Source organism: Cyprinodon variegatus, unplaced genomic scaffold, assembly GCF_000732505.1.
Source record: "Cyprinodon variegatus isolate N-32 unplaced genomic scaffold, C_variegatus-1.0 Scaffold287, whole genome shotgun sequence".
Classification (NCBI taxonomy): Eukaryota; Metazoa; Chordata; class Actinopteri; order Cyprinodontiformes; family Cyprinodontidae; genus Cyprinodon; species Cyprinodon variegatus.
This window is the reverse complement of record NW_015150740.1, coordinates 744,211-761,078: the sequence shown is the minus strand read 5'-3', so window position 1 is coordinate 761,078 and position 16,868 is coordinate 744,211. Positions and strand designations below refer to the sequence as shown.

Here is a 16,868-nt window from a genome sequence, read left to right as displayed (position 1 = left end):
AGCAGCAGGCCAAGGTGACGGAGGCTGCGCCCAAGCAGCAGCAGGGCAAGGCGGCTGCCCCGGAGGCTGCGCCCAAGCAGCAGCAGGGCAAGGCGGCTGCCCCGGAGGCTGCGCCCAAGCAGCAGCAGGGCAAGACGGCTGCCCCGGAGGCTGCGCCCAAGCAGCAGCAGGGCAAGACGGCTGCTCCCAAGTCGGTTGCCTCTGATGCACCCAAAACAGCTGAGGCTCCTCAACAGATCAAGACTGAGCCCAAAAAGGTTGAAGCCAGTGAGGCACCTAAGCAGGCTGCTCCTGAGAAACCGGCAAAGCAGAAGCCTGATGAGGCCCCTAAATCAGCCAAACCAACTGCTGATACACCCTCAAAACCTGCTCCGATTGAGCCCATAGTTCAGCCCCCAACTCCCCGTAAACTTACTTTTGCAGAGGCAGTTGCAAAGCCAGCACCTGTTAAACCTGAGGCTGAGAAAATCAGCGCTGCTCCCTCTAATCAAGTCTTGTCTCCTAAGCCTGAGCCAACCTCAGCCAAGTTGGAGCCTGTCGTCAAGATCGACAATGGTATTCTGCTTTTTCTTCCTTTAATGCCGTCTGTTTTTCCAGCCCCTTGTTCTGGAACTTTCTAACGTGGTTAAATATGCCTTACACCACAGTCTAGTTTAGAGGGTTGATATTGTTAGCGGTATTTCGTTAGGGGTTTTGTTCTTAGTTTAGCAGAGTGCCATTCCATTGCCTGTTGGTTACTATAGTTGTATGTGCAGCGATTCCCGTTGGCGTGTTCAGCAAGGTCTAAGAGGAGTTTGGTTCTCAACAGAAGTGCTTAGATTGATTTGGGGTAGATCTCTATCTGTGCTACTTTTGTTGCAAAGTGCAAACCAACTTGTGGTGTTTAACCTTTTTAAAATAATTTTTTTTACAGCTTATTTCAAAACGGATTCAGATTGTTCTTTGTAAAACAATGTATTATTGGCTTCTGTAGGATCTGGCACAGAGTCGGACAGTGATGACTCGGTTCCTGAGCTGGAAGAACAGGACTCTGCACAGACACAAACACAACAAGCTCAGGTAAGGATGAAGTCCATCCTTTGGTTTAAATTGATCGCCCCATCTTGAGAGCATGTCTTTCTTCTGTGATGATTAACATAGTGACTTTCGTTCTTCTGAGATCACTGAAGCCACTCCTATGTCCTGAGAAGAACTGTTTTCCCATGTTTTTCCTTTTTCTAATTGTACACACTGTCCTAATCTGTGTAACTTTTACTCCTTATAGCTTGCAGCAGCTGCTGAGATAGACGAGGAGCCTGTAAGCAAAGCTAAACAGAGCCGCAGTGAAAAGAAGGCAAGAAAGGTAAGGAGTGTGTCTTTTTATTTAGCCGAATGCAAACAGGGACTTCATGATTTCAGCCACATCTGTAACACTGTTCCACATGTTTACAGGCAATGTCAAAGTTGGGTCTTAGGCAGGTAACGGGTGTCACCAGAGTCACCATTCGCAAGTCAAAGAACATCTTGTTCGTCATAACCAAACCAGACGTCTACAAGAGCCCTGCATCAGACACATACATCGTCTTTGGGGAAGCTAAGGTAACCTACCTGACAAGAGGCAAACTATTTTTTTTTATTTTTTTTTTTGTACTTGCATAGATTATATAAAATGTAAACAATGATTTGCACTATTATGAGCTTTGTCCATTATGTTCTCCTTCAATCATATTAAAATTAATGAAAATTATTTTAAGACTGGATATTTAAGATAACAAATATGCAATTTAACTTTTTTTTAAAAGTCACCTCGGCTTCAATGTTTGCGTAAAGCAAAGTTTCAGGGTTCTTGGTTCAAATGTAGATATAAATGTAATAACTAGATTTGAAATGGCATTGATTTTGGTCTGATCCACATGGAGATGAGATCAGATGTAACTGTAAAAGTATTCTCTGGTTTGTGGAGAGCATAAACAGTTTTTTTAAAAACAGGGTTCAAGAGTGAAAAGAAAAAAGAAAAATCAGATAATGCTGTTTTCATGATTTGTTGTGAATATGAGAGCTGCATGTCTTTTGACAATGTTGTAGCTCAACCTACTTCTGTAGCCACCCATGCCTTTTTTTTTTTACCGCCATGTTGCCATTTTCCTCTTGGCGGTCTGTATATACCCAGCGCTTTTGTCAGAGGTTTGGGTATCCTGTGCCAGTGTTGGAGGACCACCAAGAGGCCATGCGTCTGTACTACAGCATCTCCATTGGTGCTGTGTAAACACATGCAGAGGCAATTTTCGTCTTATCTAGAAACGCTTGCTCAGGTGAAACTGACAGATTAACACAACAGTGGCTGGAAGTGGGCTGCCATTCGACTGGCGTTTGACTGGGAAGGACCATTTTGAATGGCTGCTACTGTACTTCTGTGACATTTAAACTGTTCTTGCTGTTCTTCTTTGATTTTTTTTTATTTTTTTTTTATCTGCCATGTTTGTCCTGAAACATTGGTGCAGACCAATAAGTGAAGCCATACACTGCTGATGAGCTTGTCGTGCTGCTAACGGCAGAGGATTCTACACAAATGTTGCTGTTTGCAAGAAAATATTTAGACATCTGAAAAAGGAGGATGCTTTAAAAAAATTGTCGATTGATTATATTGATAAATAATTTCAGAAGTCATTAATGTTGTTGACCTGCGGCTGCAGTCGCACCATTTACGGATGCAGCTGATGGTGTCAAAAAGAGCATTAAACTCTACTCATCTTACGGTTTTATTTTTTTCCTGATTTTGTATTTCTGCGCCACAGATTGAAGATCTTTCTCAGCAAGCCCAGCTGGCTGCTGCAGAAAAGTTCAAGGTACAGGGAGAAGCTACAGCAAAGATCCAGGACAACACACAGACGCCGACAGTACAGGAGGAAAGCGAAGAGGAAGAGGCAAGTTGGAGTTTTGCACCAGAGAAACATTAAGCCATGTGATCCAAAAAGGGGAGAAACCTAACAACACTGTCATTTTATATCTAGGTCGATGAGACCGGAGTCGAGGTGAAGGACATCGAACTTGTAATGTCACAAGCCAACGTGTCGCGAGCGAAGGCTGTACGGGCCCTGAAAAACAACAATAACGACATTGTCAACGCTATTATGGTGAGAATTCAAACATGTTTATTTGTTAAAGGTGAAATCCATTAGTCATTCATCCAAGGTGAATTTCTGGTCCTACCTATTAATGACTCTTCAGTGATGATTTATCACAGTGACTTTCGTTCTTCTGAGTCTACTGAAGCTAACATTTCTGTCCTGAGAAGAGAGAACTGAGAAAAAAACAAAACAAACATGTTTGAAGCTTATACTAACCTGGTGTTTCTGTTGCTTTGCAGGAGTTGACAATGTAATGGGATCCAGTCTGCAGGATCGAAGAAAGGTTGCCGTTTAAATCTGAACTCGTTTATACGATTTATACCAAGATGGAAATAAAGTTGTGTCTTGATGAAATTAAAATCTGGTAATTGTTGATATTTTTGGGGGAAATGAGTGCTCTGCATTTTTTTATGTATGATGCCTGATGAGATGGACATTAAGGCCTTTATGCTCAGTGATCCTCGAAAGATTCTTAAATCTGACATTAAGATGTGGAAACACAGTTGCTAACATATTTCGAAAACTGACAGATTTTCAAAGGTATATCTTTTGAATAAAGATCAGTTTTTCTCTCTGCAGTGATATGGCCAAATTACTTGAACGCATTCAAATTTGCTTTTCAGAGTGAAAAGTATGCACAGTTGTAGTTAATATCTACAAATTAGAAAATAGTTATTTCACTGTTAAACTCATATTTGCCTTTATGTCTCTTGTTTACATTATAAAGACCAAAGGAGTTAATCTTCCCCCAGTGCATTAAGCCATAGGAATAAAAAATTGATGAAGGCTGGATAATATGGTTCCGTCACACAGCTCAATCCTATGATAGCCTGGCTTTTTTTTTTCTCACACTAGCTTTTATATGCTGGTGAAGACTCCTCTGGGTCACAGTCATTCCAAAAATTTATAAAATGTCCACAGTACTTGTTTCCAAGTTTGAAGATGTTTCGCTTCCCATCCAGGAAGCTTTTTCAATTAAAAATGTCAGAATTAGCTTAGAGTTTGAAGCTTTGAGTGGACCAAAAACAAAGCCTTTGTTTGGCTTAGAAAATATGCAACGTGAACCAGAAGAACCGTCCGCCCCTTAGGAATGGGGAGTCATTTGGGTTCTTTTTTAGATTTTATATGGTACAATTAAAAATGGAAGGAGACTGGAACAAGGTAACGGAAGAGGTGCTGACTCATCCAAAATATGCCAATTTGAAGCCAATTGTGTACGGAATCAATAATGTGTTTGTAAACGCTGTCTTTTATTGAGTCATTCAGAAATCAAATTCAAACCCCTTAGAATTTCAGAGTAAATCAATGCTCAGTCATAATTGCTTTGCTGTTGTACCTCTCAGAGGAAACCCTTTCGAGACTCGTCAAAAGCACAACAGGTAGGATCAGAGAGAGTCTTCATTAGTTTGGACCTTGGTTTGTATTTGGGGTCTAGATCGGTGTTTGATTTGTTGGCTCGCCACACCTGGCTTAAGGGGCTGATGGCCTCTGTTCCAACCTCTGTCACCTTAAAGAAAAACGTCCAGCAGAATCTGCCTCTGTTGGCAGCTTCGGTCTCGTGGGGAATAAGCCAGTAAATAAAAGCACAGGATAAAGTCGAGTTGATGGCTTCACCCCATGAAAGAAACATAATTGAATTTGATCAGATCCATTAGTTTGTTACTCAAACTATTTAGTGAAGGGTAGACACAAAATACAACATCCAAGCAACCTGCTGCTATCCAATACCTCACCTTTTGAAGCTGTTCTATGACTTTCTTTTGTTAATAGTGTGGGTGGTACCTGTTAGGATAATTATCATTGATTGAAAATTTGGCCTCAAAACAACGTCATATGTGTGGAGCACAGCCCATTAAATCCCCGGACTCCTGGTTAATAAGTTCAGGTTCATTGATCATTCCCATGATTTTTTACTAAAGTTGCTCATAGAAATGTGGCTCCTGCAGCCACCTGGAAACTTAACCTTACAGCAAAACAGACTTGAGGCATATTATCTTCTGATATCCAGCTTGAATTCCTTTTTTTACTTTCATGTCACATAAAACTATGTTAGAAGTGTAGCACCAAAGTAATCAGTGATTTGCCTAAATGTGCATTGTCTATAAGGATATAAAGTTTTGAAATCTGGTGTTCTTTGATTTTTTTTCTATTATTATTTAATTGGATAGCAACCTCAGCCTAAGGGAGCTAAAACAAAAAATAAACTCTGGAATTTTGCTTAAATGTTTTCGCTTATCCAAACAATAAAAAAAGAAAAAATATATATCTTCTGTAAATATTTGGATTATGCCACACATTTTAGTTATAGGTTTACGTCTCAAAAACTACCCAACAATCATCTTATTTTTGCGTTGAACTGTTTGCGTCACATAAAATTCACATAAAATACATTATTTTCCTGGTGTTCATGGTAAAACGGGTAATTTTAAAACGACCTCGTATTTCAAGAAGATTACATAGGCTTCAAAAATCTGTAACTGCTAAAAAATTATGGAGAAAGAAGCAGAAGGGAAGAGATCATTTATACTAGATTAAGAACTGGACATACCTACTTGAATAAGCTTTTGTTTGTACTAGGGAAGAGAAATAATGATATATGTGACGGTTGTGAAAGAAGAAAATGTGGATCATTTTTTATGGATTTAATTACATATGCAATTGAAAGAGAGAGGATGAGGAAAGTAATTGTGGAAAAAGGGAGAGAATGGAATATTAAGGAATTTTAGGGACAGCTGTGTAGGGAGGACACTTTAGTTATTAATAAAGCTTTTTTTTTTTTATATTACACAAAACAATATATAGTGGTTGGAACTATAGAGCTACACACTCATGTACAGTAGGTGGCGGTACGCACCTATAAATTGTTTGCAATCCGCCATATCTAACAAAGAAGAAGAACTACCGCCCTCCGTTTCCATGCCCCGCCCCCTCGCCTTACTGGCAGCCGTAGCTGAAAGCTCTAGAAACATCCAGCACGCTTTCCAGTGCGTTAGCCTTGCTATTCTCATTCCAGGATACGCAACATAATCCGGAGTACAGTACACCAGCTAGCAGCTTTTGCCCGGGTCGTGTTTTAACAGGAGCATCATTTCGATAATAATCACCGCTGTTCTTCCAACAGGGCTGCTCTATCTGCTGTAAAGAAGCCTAATTCCCACTGAGACATGTAAGTAATGGAGGAGGAACAGGGGGACGCAGCAGGAGGAAAGTGAGCTAGCTCGGTATCGATACCGTAACGTGCTTTTTGCAAAGGCGGGAGCTCTGGCCTTTTCTATAAACTGAGAGCTCGTTAACGTGAACTTAACAGTATTATATGGGTGTGAAAAGGCCTGTCCGTCCTCTAAAATTTGCGCAGTTTTCCCGCCATCTGCAGAGAAGTTAGTAGTTATTTTTTATTTTTTGCGTGGTCACCGCATGGTTTGCCAACAGTGAAGGCATTAGCCTCGTTAGCATTGCTAGATGAGCTCATTGAGCTTTCTGGAAGGCTCAGTCATTAGATGAGCCTCAGAGCAGTGAAAATATTCAGGATCTTTGCAGTAAATAGAAAAATTATGGTTTTAACAGCAAATACATGCCTATAACTTCTACTCTATTTCCAGATTTTTTTTTTTTAAGAAACTTTTCTGAAGAATAACTACACTATCTTGAAGTAGTTTACCCCCCATACCATCTTGTGTTATTTTTTTTGCAAGTGTTTAAGGCAGATTATCTGTCTTTCATATAAACATGTCTCTAACATAACAGTTGAAATCTGATATAGAGCTTTTGTTTATGCAATATTCTTTCGTATGTTTTATTTAGCATGGCAGGTGAGCCCAAAGTAGACCTAAGCATGGATTTTGGATAGAGGTCGAAACATTGAACTAGTTAAAGCAGAGCAACAGGACAGACTGGAATAGGCTGATTTCATTATCAAAGATCTTAACCAATAATACTTAGCTGTGTTGTTTGAAAAAGGATATTTAAAATCTGTTGTATTTGCAGAGACTCTACGAATGATTAATGAATCCGGCTTTCATTTCATGTACTCTGTGTACAGACATTAAGATGAACTGTATAAGCTTGCTAGAATGGAAAATAAACACGATTATGTCATTTTTATCAACCCAAAAACACAATGATAGTTTTCCTTATTAAAAAAACAAAGCAGTTGGTAACTGCTGGTGTATTATGAATAAAACAAATGACATTTTAATTGGACTGCTGCTTGGGCATGCACTGATGTTTCACTTTGCTACTCTTGTCAGTGAAGAGGCTGTAACCCGAGACTCTGACAGCCTGACACTAGTTTAGGTCGAGAACCATCTGTTGTTCCTACAGGCATTAATGGTAGAAAGGCTTGGTGTCATTGATAGAGGCAGTGTCTGTGATCACCTCTGTGATGCTCTTAAAAACTTTTCATTCATACAGAATGAAAGTTGTCCTCTCTATAGACCCCAGAAACATTAATAAATAATACAGGGCTGTGTATCATAGTGGACTGTGATACGGTTTTGTAATTAGATTGGATAAACCTGGTAATATTCATAATCTTTGTGTTTTTGTTTATCTTTCAGGCTTCCAGCAACAGCCAAGTGGTATGACAGGAGGGACTCTGTTTTTATAGAGTTCTGTGTGGCTGACAGCAAAGATGTGAAAGTTAACTTTGATAAAACAAAGTGTGGATTCAGGTATGAGTCCATATCTGGGTTTTTAATACACCATGCTTAAAATATTGTCCAAACTTCAACTTACTCCTTGCAAATTGTCTCCTCAGCTGCCTTTGTGGAACCGATAATGTCAAACACGAGAACCAAATAGAACTTTTTGAAGCCATCGATGAAAATGTAAGCTACAGCATCTTTTATTCAGTGGGTATTTTGAAATTCCAAGTGGGTTTCATGAAAATTATCTCTTTTTTCTTCTTTTCTCTCATTGCAGGAATCCAAACACAAACGCACAGATCGTTCAGTTTTGTGCTATCTACGAAAAGCACAGCCGGGAAAGGCGTGGCCAAGGCTCACAAAGGAGAAGGCTAAGGTCAGTCATATAGTGCTGTACAGTTATTTATCAAAAATAAATTCACAACACTATTACATCAATAATAAAATAAACAGTATATGTCATGGTCCTAAATTCTTTTGTATTCGTTTTCTATTTAATTGGGGAAATGAAACTATACAACTTTCCTGTTGTACTACTATATTGGCTTGAGATTTTAATTATAAACTTAGGTTATGGATAGATTTTCTACACATACAGGAGAATTTGCAGTTTAACAAAAAAAAAAAATTTAACCTTTCTGACAGAGTTTAACCTAAAGCAGAAAAGACATATTGACTCTGTGGTCAGAGCAGAAAATGAGAATAACCAAGTTTTGACATTAAAAAAAAATTTAAATGAAAGGAAAATAATTATGTTAAACTTAGTTATTATAGCTTAGCGGTGCTATGGTTTAATGATTATTACATCTTTTCCTTTTTTCTATTGCAATTTATTCAATAGAAATTTATTTTTTCCCAACCCAGCTGACTTTCAAAAAACTAACTCTTATCTAGTATAAAAAAGCCAGCATTGAGTTAACAGTGTTATATCTTGGCATCACTGACATTAAGTTTCATTGAGACTTGCCAAGCCAGACCTGCCTTTGAAATCCTGGGTATAATAAGGTTAGCTGGCAGGGCTCAGGTTGAAATGATGAGAACACCAGCTAAACTGTGTAATAATCCCATTCTGGTCTGTTTACAGTTGAGTTGGCTCAGTGTGGACTTCAACAACTGGAAAGACTGGGAGGACGACTCGGACGAGGAGATGGGCAACTTTGATCAATTCTCAGATGTAAGAGCTTTGACTTGATTATACCTGTTATTTTTCGCAGTTGGTTTTATCCCCTAATTTAGGCTTTGTGGTTGAACCTAAATAAATAAGATTAGCATTTAGAATTAGTTTTTATTCCAGCAGTTCAGTTTACATACAGGAACTCATCTATGTTTACTTAACATTAGATTTAAAGCATAGCTTTAGTGTAAACTCAAAAACACTTTCTTGCAAAATTTGAATACCCAATAAAAAGACAGAAAAGTGAACAAAAGTTTTTTATTTGTATTTTATTAGTGTAAAATAGGGATAATAACTTCTGTTTAATGCTTTGAATCAATGGTTCATTAGATTAACATTTGTGTCATCCGGTTGACTAACGTCCACTTTGAAGGAATTTCTCAGCGCTGCAGTGTTGCCCCCGTTCACTAGAGGGTGCTGCTGTTCATTTTTAAGCAGAGCCTCACTGGTATTTGTAAGAGAAAATGTCAGGGCAGAAGCGTGAAGAGATTGTCCAGTCTAACATTAATGTTTAATTGCGACAAGGACCCAAATGCACATTATGTGGTTCTGTTTGTAAATAAAGGCTCTTGATAAACTCCCTAAGTTATCACCTAAATAGCCTCCATTTAGCCGTGCTGCGCGGTGTAGCAGCATAAAAACTCTAAAGTGCTCCAAAAGAGGGGAAGTGATCATGGAGAAGGGGAAGACATTAGACAAAACATCTGAAACATTATAGAGACAAGCCAGCAACAAACATGTTAGGTTGGGAAGGCTTTGTGATGATGTGCTTCATGGAGCCACGTTTTAAATTTAGTCCTTGAGCAACTAGAGGCACCGGTTTAGAAGTGTCGTCCAGCACTGTTGGATTACACTACCAGAGAGCTGTATGACCATTACTGTCCACTTCATTAAAACAAAGCCTAGCAGGGTCTGAGAGTGACAAACTCTAATAGTTTTACATCTTTGTACATTATATGTATCATATGTTTTATACGTTCCTTTTTCTCTAGTAACCTGATAGGTTCCTGTTTTAACTTCTATATTCGAAAAAATTGTGATGGCTGTGTTACTAAAAAATAAAATATTCAGTCCTCATGTTATAAGATTCTCTTGATAAAAGTTAAAGCTCAGATGTTCAAGAAAATGGCTGCTTGTCAATTAATTAAGAGGTCAGTCACCTTCTAAATTAATTAATTAGTTGGTAACCAGTATACATGGATGGGGTACTTGATGAAGACCAGGTTTCTTTAATAGCACCCTATATAATTTCGTTTTATATTATTATTATTATTATTATTATAATATGGGCTATTATCTTGAGTTAGGAGCTTTGGCTCAAAAACTATTTAATACTGAATGTTGTATTGATTTGAATGTTGCAGATGATGAACAACATGGGAGGAGACGATGGCATGCCTGATCTAGATGGTGCAAATGAGGTAAGGTTTTTTTTTTGTTTTTTTTTCCACTTTGCGCTTCTTTGTAATCTTTAGATTTTCTATCTTAAGTAAAACAAAATAAATAACTTAACAAATGTTTCTACACAGGCTCAATAATTGCGGTATTTGGACTTGGTTATTATTTTTTTCTTATCAAGTTAATCAAAGGTTCTGTAATTGATTAATTGACATGCCATTTAATAACAAAAAAATAAAATTTTCAATAAAAAACAAACAAAAAAAATGTGTTCCCAAATTATCAAATAAACACATCAGTACAGCAACACAAATATTTATTTTTATCAGTTTGAGATACTACCTTTTCCATTTATATTCCAGTGAATATGGCTAAATAAAAAAATGACAACATGATATACAATATTGCCTTTAATAGTATTGCATTTGCTATTAAAAGAAAAAAGTTAGTATAATTTCTAATCTAGTTCTTGGACAGTAGAGCTCTGTGTTAAGCGTTGCCTTTTTAAGAGCTTAACATTGTCTTTTCAGTGTGGAACATAGTGCAATTAAAATGCAGATACATGTGATGCTTCTTGTTTTTAAGCTAGCTACTAACATAAATGACTCGTTTTTTTTAATCAGGTAGGTAAGGTGGCTTTACTATGAGGAATCCTTTTTTTACTCCTTCCTGATTGCCAGCGCCAGTAAACATTGTGGGTTTGACTGAGTGTGCTTTGCTAGTCATGGTTTTAATGTAAAAAAAAGTCCCATACCTGACTTAGCCCGGCCCTGGATTTTAATATGCATAGAAAAATACAATTAAAGGCAGTCATTTTGTTTAAAAATCTATATTATTAATCACTCAAAATAAAACACACCTTTGAACAAATGCATACATTAATCCTACATTTCCTGCCCTAAACAATAGTGTTGGATATCTTAAAAAAGAAAAACAATTTGAAAACATTTTGTTTCAATAATCCCACTAAAGAGATTGACCTACTAATGCAGCGGTCTTAAAATGTTATAATCTGGGAAGACATTTGGACTAAAAGTTTGCAGGAGTGAAATAATAAACTAATCATTCAGATTGTTGGTAGTAAGGTTGAGGACACTGTTTGCCGACTAAACATAATTGTAAATTTTTGTTGTAAATTTTAAATGTATACACTCACAATGAGGCAGGAAATCCAGAAGATTCGAATTAAGTCTTTTAATCCGATCTTTCCCCCCTTTCTTTTGTCTGTAAATTTTAGGAAGAATCTTCTGAAGATAGCGACGATGAAAGTAAGTATTCATAAATTGTACAGCTGGAGCCATAATTTCCAATGAATGGACTTAATTATGCCTTTGTTTTTCACTTTCAGAAATGCCCGACTTGGAGTAGAAGACGTTAAAACTTTGTAAAGAAGATAGAAGAACGGGGATTGGGGGGGATCTTAACAAATGTATATCTTGAAACCGAAGGCAGTGAAACAGCTGTACATATGAGTCCGTAGCCATATTTAAATCCATAGCTTCAGCTCCAAGCTCTTCGCCCAGTCAGTCCAACTAAGCTTGGTATTGTACAGAGCAGCTATCTCCACGTCCATTCGCCGTACTGCATCTTTTTTGGGGTATCTTGTTTTAATAGTAAATATTACAACTAAGCAAACATTTTATCTGTTGGGGAACAACTGTCATTTTATCCAACTGAGTAAAATGTGTTAGGAGAGATGAATTTTTTTTTCTTTCCCCGAATGAATAGTTTGAAAAAGATCAGACCTTCCTACCGGTTATGTTGTGGTATTAAAGGTAGTCGACCAGTGTAGTGTATCTCATGATTTTAAGGAGTAGATGCATCGACTGATTGGGTCCGCTGAAGCCTTCCATGTGCTGTAATTTAGATATCCAGGAAGTCAGTACCTGTATCTGTAGCTTTACCTTGCGGCTTACATGTTTCCTTTTTTCACTTCTCGTTAAATGTTTGTATAACGGGATCAATCTGAAATCTTTGCAAGATGACATTCATTTCTCCAGTTGTCACCTCCTGCACAAACGGGTTGAAATCTATTATTTTTGGTGATTTAACAGCTCCTCTCTTATACTGTTGCCTAACGTGCAGATATTTCTGATAAGAGGGAACTTTTTTTTTTTTTTTTCTTGGACTGATAAAAAGAGTTGGAACTTGGTTAAGCCTCAGAATTGTGTGGTCTGTTGCTCTTCTACAGTTTTGTTCTTTTAACCCGTACTCCTTGCTGTTTTGGACATTTTTGGAACTAAAGTGTAATGACCAAATCATATTTGCACTGTTTAAGGGGGAGGCAAGTACTATTCAATTACAGTGAAAATGTTTTTGTTTTTTTACTGTCTACATCTTTCTAATAAACAGTTTAAGAATCAATGGGTTCAATGGGTTATTGTTTGTGTCTTTGGTTAGTTTTAGATTTGGAAGACCAATATGAGCATTGGCAAGATATTAATACTTTGTCAAAGAATCAAAAAGCTACAGGTGTGAATTTGAGCCTTTTGTACTAGTATTATGTCTTTATGATAACTTCCAATTGCTTTTAGTGTTCTTGCACTGAAAAAAAAATATCGCAACCATTTTTGGCATTTCATGTTAGCAGGGTAGGACACAGAACAATTGTGTTAAAGTAACTAAATATGAGTAAGTGAATGCCAAAAGCAGTTGCATTTTTTTTTCAGTGGACCAAAGTTGTCTAAAGTATAATAAGGATACATGGTTTAACTTTTTGAAATCACAAACATGACTTGAGCCCTTTTTTAGAAATCATTGGGGGGTCAGCTAATAGAGTAAATCCCAGTCAATTAACAGAATATGAAACTGATGGACAGATTATAAAGTTTGGCCTACATCCAGTAAAATATAAATTGAAGGAAATAAGAAGTTTTTCAAGAGATTTGGAACTAATAGTATATGTAGAATGCATGTTTTTTTTTTGTGTGTGTTTTTTTTTTTAAGGGAGGAAATAAAAGGTTGCTGCACTAAATGGTCCTTGCTAAAAATGCTTAAATGACTGATTGATAGGAAAACAGCAGGTCAGAAACCCGATCGATGGCTCTCAGTTGGTAGCTGGACTGAAAGAGGTCATAAGAAATGTAAAAATATATATATATATATATATATTGAAAAGGAAATCAAACTCAACTGGTGCATGGTAAGATGTTTGAATCCCCTCAGTGTTCCATAAAGGTCCTCCAGGATGGAGAGGGAAGTTTCACTGACTGGAAGATAAGTTAAGGCTAGAGAGTAGATTACAGGTTTATGGATTGACTAGGGTACTGAAATATACAGGCTGAGATTTGATAGGATGTCAAAGTCCTTACATAGTTCATATTTGGAATTTCTTTAAATCTTAAAACAGGTCCTCCATTCAGTCTGATATTAAGTCATTTTGCATGACATGACATTGTGAATTGATAAAGCTTCCTGGATGGGAAGCAAAACGTCCAGTGAATTGTTTTTTTTTTTACTTTTTTGGAATGACTATGACCTGGATTACTGAGAATCTTCACCAGCTAATTTGCAAAGAAAAGGCAAATATGTGCAAATATTTAAAGCCGAAGGGTGGTTCTGCACAAACTTCACTCAAAGAGGTTTAATCCAAATGTACTCCACATTTTCAAGGTTTTTATTTGCACATGAAAATGAAGAAACCTGAACTTTTTTCCTTCCACTTCAAAAATGACGCCACACCTCGTTGTGATACATAACATAAAATTCCAATAATTCCGTTTAATTGAATTTATTTAATTAATTGAATCCATTACAGTTTGTAATCTTGTGGGGATTTTATTTTGTACCCTTAAAGTTGTGTTGAAATAATTTCAGGACCTAATAAAGATTGAAATCTTTTTCCAGGTAAACATCTACAACTTACTGAAATGGTGCTTTACTTTTCATTTTGGTTTACTTCTACAAAGAAAACACATTAGAATGCAAAACAACCTCTTGAAATATAACTTTGTCATTGAACACAATATTTTTTTAATTACAACAGGCTAATTAACTGATGTTGTTTTTCCTCACCTCAATGAACGGGTCGGCGCTAGGACCCAGATGGCACGGGGAATTTTAAGGCCTAGAAAATGATATTAGCATACTTCCTCTTTAGGCCCGATTTCCTCACAGATTGCCACTTAAGACAAAATTGTGAAAAGATGCAATGATGCAGCTTCCTGTTTCTACACATTAAAATAAAAGTGGCTGATTTGATGTTTAAAAAATAAATAAATATTAAACTTTTCTTTTGAACTGCAAGTACTTTGAGCATTCTATAACCTTTAATTTGGATGAAATGAATGACCCACCAATACATGTTGATGCTTAGTAGGTAGAAATAATAATTTTCCCGGTTAATATGCATTTATATTATTTTTGGCTAAAGCAGATTTTTTTTTTTATAAAGCAATATAATTGCTTGCTTTTATTTAAATATATTTGTCTCTGTTTTTTTTCGCTTTATTTCCCTGCTCTCTGTGTACAAACGCTTTTTGAACTTTGTTAGAATACTTGAACCGGATGTGCGCGCGCCCCATTGTCGGGACTTGAACGCACTCCAGCCTCACTCCGTTCTGTGATCATGGCTGCACCGGACCTCAACAGCCATGTTTGCTAATTTAAAACCCAAAGGTTAGGGAATAGTTGTTTATAATTTATCGCTGTGTCATCTTCACTTACGCGGACACGTTAACTGGAGGGGGGTTTAGAGCCGTCTGCGCTTCGGAACCCAAGGAGAGAAAAGGTTGGCCTTTTTTTCACTGGGATATCGGTGAAACTTTGGATGGTGGCGGTGTAGGTGGATGATGCTGTGCACAAATTGTCTGTGTGCGTAAACAATGTAACTTCATCTGGCTGCTAGCTAACGTTAGCCCGTCATTAAAAGGCAGTACGCTGACGTTAATTAATCCGAGAGTCCCCCTTTTTTGTGAGTTCGTCGTTTACATGTGTATATTTTTAACAAACCGGCTTGAATCTTGTCTGCATTCGCCTCGGGATAGACCAGCGTGGTTGGGGTACCTGCTAACGTTGCAGCCTACTTACTCCGGATAAGGATGCTATTAGTTAGCTTTATCTGTTAGCTTTGTTCTTTTGTGATGATGTAGCTAAATAACCTTGGGGGGTGCTGTGTTGATATTCTCAACACTGCATTTTGGGGTGAAAAAGTTGAAGGGACCCGCTCGCGCTTTAATACTACATTAATAGATGGAATGGCTGTCGGAGTGGCAGCGGGTTAAAGTAGTGGCTGTTTCATTTACGGGCGCTAAGCTAACGCGGCGCTCGCTGTTGCAACGGCCTCGTTGAATTAGGAAATCAAGATCCCGGAGGACTATCGAAAACCGGTAAAACAGTGACCGATGTCGTTAAAGGCTCTCTAAAAACATCACTACATTGTTCATTTATCCCCTCGCACCCACACTCTCCTCTCTTGTCTTACTGCCTCTGTTTCTACTGTTAATTATGATTATTTTTTAATCTCTACCCGTATTAGCAGCGGTAATGATAAGCTTTACCGTAATATTCCTCTCTGGGGCCTGGCATCTGCTGCTGCTGCGACATTTTAACGGCTGGTTCCAAATCACACCAGATGGACTAACACGATTAGATCAAACATCACTAAAATGGAATATTTTTGAGTTTCATACATTTTTGCGCCGTGTGTTGATTTGTATTTATGCTTGAATTGTTTGTGCAGATGGACTCAAATAATCATTTTAACTATGGCACCTCAACCAACTCAGGACTGAAACTCTCCTCAGGGGATTCTCTCTACACTAACGGGTCCTCCATGAGTTTTCCCCAGCAGGGGAAGAGTGAGTATTTGGTCTTTTTTTTTTTAATCTTTTTTTTTTTTCTGTGTACCAAAACCTTATACACTAATGATGCTTCCTGCATAATCTAACCTGGCTTTACCAGAACCAGGCTGTACTACTTTGATTGGCACCAATATGCCGGGCGCTCATTTTTAGGTACTCTTAAGTTGTGATTTTTCTGTCCACTAAAATCGTGTCAAATAGATCTGTAGATAGAGGCCGCAGCCATCAGCGAATGCTGGTTTTGATGCTCTTTAGTATTTCATTAAATGATGCTGTCTGCTATGCAACAAACTGCAAAGTTTTTATTAGCTTTTTATTAAAACCTAGGTCAAATGTGTCATTGCTTTGTCCGCAATGGGATACCTGGACCAATCATGTTACCTGTTGCCACCTTGGACACTTTTCCCTAAAGAGCTTCTTCACCCAATTTTCTGAACCATCATATTTGGGCTTTTGTCAGCTTCCATCAGCCCATATCTCAGACATTAATTTGAACCCTTTTTAGGGAACTCAGTGAAATACTTTGAAAATCCAAGTTTCAAGCCAATAGTGTTATTGGAATCCAGGACAAGACCTTGTTACCTTTGTAACATTAAAAATATTGATGTTTTGATGGCAAAAATTAATGTCAATGTAATAACAAGAAACACCAACTTGCCCGAATATTTTAAGAAAAATAACAAAAGTGCTTCTATAAGAAATACATGAAAAACACTCTGAGAGTGAAAGAAATGCATTTTTTTGG

General features: G+C 37.6%; 3 protein-coding genes across 9 annotated transcripts in view; all 3 read left to right on the top strand.

Moving 5' to 3' along the window:
• The window catches only part of naca (nascent polypeptide-associated complex alpha subunit), an 8,931-nt gene extending 5,464 nt beyond the window's left edge, over positions 1-3,467 (top strand). Inside the window, exons 3-10 of one of the 7 annotated variants that reach the window (XM_015383558.1) lie at positions 9-92; positions 177-555; positions 974-1,059; positions 1,265-1,342; positions 1,432-1,578; positions 2,775-2,903; positions 2,991-3,113; positions 3,347-3,467. In XM_015383558.1, coding sequence (XP_015239044.1) covers positions 9-92; positions 177-555; positions 974-1,059; positions 1,265-1,342; positions 1,432-1,578; positions 2,775-2,903; positions 2,991-3,113; positions 3,347-3,361 — 1,041 coding nt within the window. In that variant the 3' untranslated portion in view covers positions 3,362-3,467. Of the gene's footprint in view, positions 1-8; positions 556-973; positions 1,060-1,264; positions 1,343-1,431; positions 1,579-2,774; positions 2,904-2,990; positions 3,114-3,346 lie in introns of all 7 variants that reach the window. The other 6 variants (XM_015383557.1, XM_015383555.1, XM_015383553.1 and 3 more) reach the window with 6 other exon arrangements.
• A 2,575-nt stretch (positions 3,468-6,042) lies between these two features.
• Positions 6,043-12,677, top strand: ptges3 (prostaglandin E synthase 3). The gene is made up of 8 exons (XM_015383560.1): positions 6,043-6,273; positions 7,664-7,777; positions 7,864-7,933; positions 8,028-8,126; positions 8,835-8,924; positions 10,289-10,345; positions 11,560-11,590; positions 11,671-12,677. Coding segments are annotated over exons 1-8 (483 nt in total). The 5' UTR covers positions 6,043-6,271; the 3' UTR covers positions 11,691-12,677.
• Positions 12,678-14,865: 2,188 nt separating this feature from the next.
• Positions 14,866-16,868, top strand: part of baz2a (bromodomain adjacent to zinc finger domain 2A) — a 21,092-nt gene continuing 19,089 nt past the window's right edge. Inside the window, exons 1-2 of the mRNA XM_015383561.1 lie at positions 14,866-15,051; positions 16,003-16,120. Coding sequence (XP_015239047.1) covers positions 16,003-16,120 — 118 coding nt within the window. The 5' untranslated portion in view covers positions 14,866-15,051. The remainder of the gene's footprint in view (positions 15,052-16,002; positions 16,121-16,868) is intronic.

Coding starts and splice junctions, on each gene's coding strand:
- ptges3 (XM_015383560.1), top strand. Junction 7,934..8,027: donor TTGAAGCCATCGATGAAAAT/GTAAGCTACAGC, acceptor CTCTCATTGCAG/GAATCCAAACACAAACGCAC. Junction 8,925..10,288: donor ACTTTGATCAATTCTCAGAT/GTAAGAGCTTTG, acceptor TGAATGTTGCAG/ATGATGAACAACATGGGAGG.